The sequence below is a fragment of the Pygoscelis adeliae genome, unplaced genomic scaffold (genome assembly GCF_000699105.1).
Source record: "Pygoscelis adeliae isolate BGI_AS28 unplaced genomic scaffold, ASM69910v1 Scaffold353, whole genome shotgun sequence".
NCBI classification, from domain to species: domain Eukaryota; kingdom Metazoa; phylum Chordata; class Aves; order Sphenisciformes; family Spheniscidae; genus Pygoscelis; species Pygoscelis adeliae.
Genome location: NW_008824445.1, coordinates 459,499 through 466,097, shown reverse-complemented (window position 1 = coordinate 466,097; position 6,599 = coordinate 459,499). Strand labels below are relative to the sequence as shown.

Genomic DNA, 6,599 nt, shown 5'->3' with positions numbered 1-6,599 from the left:
TTGGGCAGCACGGAGCCGCGGCGCCGAGAAGCAAAACAGCCTCCGGCGCGCCGCCAGCGGTCTCTACCAGGGCGTCAGCGGCCTCTTCGGCGAGGACAACGTGCGGGCCCTGCAGAAGGTGAGGCGCCGGCCGCTTCCCCCCAGCCCCCAAACCCTTCGCTTCCTTTCCCTTCGCGCCCTCTCCCCGCGCCGTTGCTCCCGGGGGTGACCAGGCGGTTCTGTGAGGCAGAGCCCCCCCACCCCCAGCGCGGTGCTCGGCGCTGGACCCGCGGCGGCCTCGTCTCCTCTGCGAGCCCGGCCGCGGGGGAGGCGGCGGAACGCCTGGAGCGTTGCTTTGGGAAGAAAAACGGGAGGCGAGGCTTGACGTGGAGCAAACTGCAAAAAATATTAATAAAAGAAATCTCTAAATAAAGATTATTTTAGGTGGGGGAGGCGGCCAGGGCGGACCGCTGTCGGTGAGGAGCCCTCCAACTGAAATACGGTCTGTCTGCATCAGTAGAGCATCCTGCGTCTGCGGGGCCACATAGGAACTTGCAGGAAATAAGACATGCAGGCAGACGGACCTGTACATTCCTCTGTTCCTTCTCTTCTCAGCCAGCAGGAGGAAATAATACTGTTATGTTGACCTGTAAATGCATTTGAGACATTTGGGTGTGATGCTGGGGACACCTCTCAGTTGCTTGATAAAACTAATTCTCTGGTTTGCTTTAGCAATGTCCACTGCTAGTAACAGTGTTTTCTTTAAACTTCAGAGCAATGGTAAAGCTAATAAAGTGCTTTTTTAAATCCTGTCAACACACATGTTTACATGCCAAAAAACCTCGAAGAAGGGCAATTGTAATAAGTAAATTTATGATTCGCAGGGTTAAAAAACATTTACAGAGTTACATTTTTTTTCCTTGGGGACTTCAAAATAGCCTGCAATTCTTGTTTAATGAATTATAACTCTACTCATGACTAGTAAATCTCAAAGTGTGTTTAAGGAATTGAGGTTTTTTGGGTTTTTTTTTAATTTTCAATTTTATTTCTCAGTTTTTCTCAAGGTTGACAGAGAGGTTTGTGAATGGGGTGGATATATTAATGGACACATTCTGGAGAATATGGACTGATTTGTTAGATGTTCTTGGAATTGATGGTAAGTGTGATGCCTGTTAACTCTTGAACTGTATCAGCCTGTATTGATGTTCACAAGCATAGGCCGAGTGGGAAAATAGTTACATTTTATCACACTGCATTAAACATCCATCAGTGGTATCTCTGTCCACTTCACATGGCTTTGATTTTGCTACTAGTATCTTCAAACAAGAGGACTCAAACCAGCCATTCCGTTTCTGTATATGTATCTACAGGATGTCTATAAAACAGATTACAAGTCATGGTTGGTTTCTTGCTGTCATCATGAAATGGATGCACATGGCCAGGAACGGTGCAGGGAAATAAAGGAGGAAATAAAGGCGGACTAGAAGAAGGAAAGGTGCAATTGAGAGCCTTTAGAATATGACTTTTAAAAGCAGGAACTTTAGCCTCAGTATGAACGTCGACCTTAGGCCCCGCAGTAGTTTGTCCTTAAAGAACCTTCAGCACCTCTACTTCAAAGGAATTAATTCGATCGCATCATTGGAGCCGAGCCAGTGATTTGAAAAAGGTCCATCCAGAAATGGATGAGCTGGCTTTGCCCCTTACTTTAAAAGACACAGCCGTGACCCCACTGCGTGACCCTTTGAAGCTGTGCTTGCACTTTTACCCTTCCCACTTTGGCATGCGCTCGTTAATACTCTGTAAATTCTCCTTTGTTTTTCAGCCTCCAACTTGACTCATTATTTCAGCCCAGCGGCAATTGCCAACAACCCGACCCGAGCTCTTCTGCTGATTGGTGCCATTTTACTTGCCTATTGGTTTTTATCTCTTTTCCTTGGATTCTTCTTCTATCTCCTGCACATGCTGTTTGGTCGCTTTTTCTGGATTGCGAGGGTTGCCCTTTTCACTCTCTCGTGTGTGTACATCCTCCAGAAGTATGAAGGTGACCCAGAACACGCAGTCCTGCCCCTCTGCTTTGTCGTAGCGGTCTACTTCATGACGGGGCCGGTTGGATTTTACTGGAGAAGAAACAGCAACAGCAGCCTTGAGGAGAAGATGGACCACCTGGATAGTCAGATCAGACTTCTGAACATACGTCTTTCCAGGGTGATTGAAAACCTGGACAGAGGCAGCGACCAATGAACCAGCCCCTACAGACCACTGTACACCAGCTCTAGAAAATTCCTAAGCACTGTCTCATTCGAAGTTACAAAGCAACAAAACATCACATGGTAAAAAGTGCGCAAAGTTATAACTTTTCATCATGTGTAAGACTAATTTATCTAGATTATACACTCAGCCATTATTGAAATTTACACCCCCAGCCATAATACTTGAAGGAAAAAAAAAAAACATTTAAAAATTTCAGCTGTATATTCAGAGAGTTTTATCCAGCACTAGAATTTTCTCAGTAGATAAACGCTTACTTTTACAAGCATTTAAAAACATCTTTTATAAAGTTTTTATAAAAGCGAATTGAGTAGTCTTTCAAATATTGAAATTGAGCTAAACATATGCAAATTTGACACTTAAAAAGTTAAAAAGAAAAAAAAAATCTCACGCTACCGAACACTTCCATTGAGAAGTAACTGCTGTGGGTCCGCATTTTTTTTTTTCAAAGTTGCGAATGTTTTTGTTTTATTGTTGGCTTATTTCATTGCCTTGAAGTTGCCTTTCATAGAGTATCAGATGAGGAATTTTCTGGTATCCAGGCCAAAAAATTCACATCATAGCTTTTAATAGGAGGTGGGGAATAAGGGAGAAGGAAGATTTCATAAATTTGAAGTCCTTAAATGCCAGTCCAAGATGAGGAATTGAGAAGCGCACGTGTGGCGTTATTTCATTGCATTTCATCTCGAGAACTTTAATTTGGTGTTTGAAAGGAAATCTGTTTTACTAAATTGACGCAAAGGGAAGAGATGTAGCGTGGCAAATTGTAATTCATATTTGATCTTCACAGTGACGCATTTTCCAAGCATAAATGCGTAGAATAAAACATGATTTTTAATCTCAGGACCCACGTACTTTCTCAAAAAAGGCAGCAGTTGAAACACTTGCAAATGTATTGTTGCTTAAAGCTTTCTCAGGACCAATAAGCGGCAATAAATTATCTTCAGGAAGATCTGGATTTTTTTCTAAAATTGTGATAGTTTTGTAGGAGCTTTTTGCTTGAAGTCTGTGTCCTCACTATATTGGGTTTTGGGGAAGGTGAGTCACCTTACGAGGAGGGTGTATTAAACAGTCGTACTTCAAAGTGATGTAGGAGCTTTGAAGCAATTTTATTTTGAAGGATTCTACGTATTTGTAACCTTAGAATTAACTAGCTTGGTAGACTATCACTGGCTTTGTAAGGTTTGCTGAAATGCATCGAAACAAAGGTAACCTCAGGGAAGAAAGTCCGATGCGTGGTTTAACTTGGTAACTATAGCATTCAAGGATATAAATGGGGGGAGGGAGGGCAAGCATCGAAACCATAGTGGTGAGCACAGTATCAATACCACGAGAGGCGAGGTGGGCCGCAGCTGAAGAGCTGCACGCTCCCTAATACCTAAACGAACAACTAAAGAAAAGAAGGGAACAAAAATCGGTCTGTGGTAGGGACTGGCTAAAAAAGAAGGGAAGCAAATGGGAGTGGATGATCCGCGTGCCGTTGCTTCGCCTGCGCGTGCCGGCTCCGGCGGGACTGGCCGGGGGCAGCTGAGCACAGCTTGGCGCTTGGTCTTCGGCTTCCCGTTTCCTTGGGTAGAGCTTTTGTTGGATGTGACGCTTGACTGAATGTAACTGTGGGGTGAATTTATTTTTCTCTTTACACTGAAGTTTAACACTCTTCTTAAAATGCGTGTTACTTGCCTAACCTCTTTTGGTCTGTATGTGACATTTATGTGAGGGATTATTTTAAAATCCATGTTAATGGCCTTTACTCCAAACTGTGATCACTTAAGTTCAACACGGTTGAAGTTCATATGCAGTTGGCACTGTTGTAACGCGTTTTATTTTTTTACGTCATCTGTAAATCCCCCCGCACCCCATTTTTTCAAGAAATCCACATTTAGAGTTGCAAAGTAACTGCTTTTCATGACTTAAAGTCTTTCCCATGAAGAGATAAGTACTATGGCAACAAATAGCCTGCTTTGTAAAGCTGAAAATGTAAATTGCCGTATATTCATTTTCACGGCTCGTTTTCCATAGTATCAGAGTCTTCCCTATAAACGCGGTTTTCCCTACTGTTGTGCACAGGGGACCGGGCTAAAACACCAGCCTGGCAACTGGGAACTGATTAGCGAAAGCTTGTCGGGGCTTCATGCGTTCTGCTAAATGGGAGGCCTGAGGACCCAAGTCTGCAAACCTTGCTCGTGTGCGCGGCTCCGTTGACTTCAGTAGGACTATGTGCATGAGTCAGTTTTGCATAGATTGTATTTTATGTAATCCGTATTTAATGTTGAAGTGCAAAATACTGAATCATTTATATATTAAGAGTTGTCTATGATAAAGGTTTCTTTTAAAATACTATATAAAAGTTAATTTGGATTATAGTTTCTCCCTGTCTCTCTCTAATCATTTATCTTAGTTTTGTAAAATCAGCCCTCCGATAGTAATACTCTTAATTTTGATCACCCTGCTGCTTGAAAAAAAAGTATTTTTATATTTACTTGCATCCCATGTATAGCAAAATGTTAATTTTTTAAGAGCGGTATATATAAAATTGGATATTTTTAATCAGTATTTTTTCCCAGCGCTCAGTTTTCACATTAGACAAGTTCAGAACTAATGATTTTTTTTTAAAGCACAATCTAATCTTCGATATATATACTTTAAAAATGCTGTGTATTTTTAAACATGCACTGTAGTGGAAGCGCTTTTGGGACATGAACGTGGTATTGTATTTAATCTCTTTCAACTTTTGTAAATACCTTTTACAAATATTTTCCGTACCGAGTCATCTAGTTCATCCATCGAGGTTTTTGCTCCGGTTTTTAGAACTCGTTCCAGTGACAGTGGTTGCACTGCTTTTGTATTGCCATTGGTAGGGGCGTCCCGCACCAATTCGCAGGGATGGGCAGGTGCCGCCTGTGCCCCCGCGGGTAAACCGAGACACCGAATTTGAGAGACTCGCCCGAGTCGGTGGCAGAAACGGGAATGAAACCCAGCTCCCGCGGCTCCCAGCCCTCTGCCCTAACCACCAGACGGCTTAACCGAGGGCGGGTGGCAGCGTCTGCGCACTCCTCGAAGAGTCCGCTTCCCTCGGCGTCTGCCGACCCGCTGCGAGCTGCCCGTGAAGTGGCACGGGCTCGGTGGGGCGTGGGAGCTCACCCCCTCCGCCCCCTCCTCCGAAGGCTGCTCCTCCGGAACGGCTCCCGCTTATTGACCTTCCCGCCTGCAGCGGCCCCGCAAAAGAACGTCGCCCCGCGTAACCGGCTGACGTCTCCGTTCGGCACAGGCTTCAGACTGTCCGGTACCAGAAATTCCGGTAGGGTCTTAAGCGTTTTCAGCTTCATACTTTAAGACCTAATATTTGAAACTACCGTGGTATTTTCACTACGTTCACGTCTTCGCGGGACTAACGTCGGCAGCAATTTCTTTGAAGGTACACGCCTCGCCTCTAGATAACCGATCCGTCGTATTGGGAACGTAACGCTTCTAAAAGCGGTGCTGGGTGTCGGAGAACAATGTATGAAATCTGGTGTAATTCAGTGCTGTACCTAATAGCGCGTCCTTCAAACCGTGATTTGCTTTTCCAGGCTTGTCGCATAGTTAGTGTGGAAAATAGACCAGTATCAGCCGTAGCTCTTCGATGGTGTAGAAGTTTTTAAGTGTGATTTGCCTCACGTACTGATCTGTATTTGGCAGCTAATGACGTAAATGACTGTAAGTTCTCTTTGTCTGGGCTGGAAAATAAAAGGTTTTCTTGTATCCGCATGTATTTTAAACTTTTGGATAATTCCATCGAACTGTGATGACAGCACATTTGAAAATTGATCTTTTCCTTTTAGTGAGAAGCTCTGTTTGCCGTGGTGGCACTCGTTATCGGCTCCGGTGTTGGTGATTTCACGTCCCGTTTTGTACATCGCATTTCCAGATTGCAGTGGTTGTGTTTATGTAAAAAGTAACTCGGTCTGAAGAGATGATGTGTGTATACTTTCCACATATGATCCATAGGGGAATACTAGATCCCACTGATAGTATCGTTAAGTAGTTACAAATGTATCAGACTTATTTTTTACAGAGCTATACATGCCTTTATTTATTACTTCTCTGACCACCGAATCGATGTACTATGTAGTTAAATATTTGTAGACCGATTTCACAAATCAACTATGGTGTTGTGACAAAGCTTAAAATAAATGTTTACTGGAACTTTGCACTGAGAAGTGACTCGCAGTCAAGACTGGGCTTTGTCGGACGTCTCCCCCCGGGCGGGGCGGTTTGCAGCCCGGCCTGTTGCCACGCCGGGGCTTTGAGGGATCCGACTCGCTTGTGAAACACCCGGGAGCGGGCCGGGAGCCGACGGGGGAGCGACCCGG

The 6,599-nt window shown here is 44.2% G+C and overlaps 2 protein-coding genes across 2 annotated transcripts in view; both read left to right on the top strand.

Moving 5' to 3' along the window:
* Positions 1-4: 4 nt before the first annotated feature.
* BRI3BP (BRI3 binding protein) lies at positions 5-2,284 on the top strand (the record flags this gene model as incomplete). The annotated part of the gene is made up of 3 exons (XM_009320959.1): positions 5-118; positions 1,033-1,135; positions 1,802-2,284. Coding segments are annotated over 3 exons (636 nt in total), but the record flags the coding sequence as incomplete, so codon positions are not given.
* Positions 2,285-5,214: 2,930 nt separating this feature from the next.
* The window catches only part of DHX37 (DEAH (Asp-Glu-Ala-His) box polypeptide 37), a 19,382-nt gene continuing 17,997 nt past the window's right edge, over positions 5,215-6,599 (top strand). The window contains exons 1-2 of the mRNA XM_009320958.1: positions 5,215-5,545; positions 5,926-5,933. Coding sequence (XP_009319233.1) covers positions 5,215-5,545; positions 5,926-5,933 — 339 coding nt within the window. The remainder of the gene's footprint in view (positions 5,546-5,925; positions 5,934-6,599) is intronic.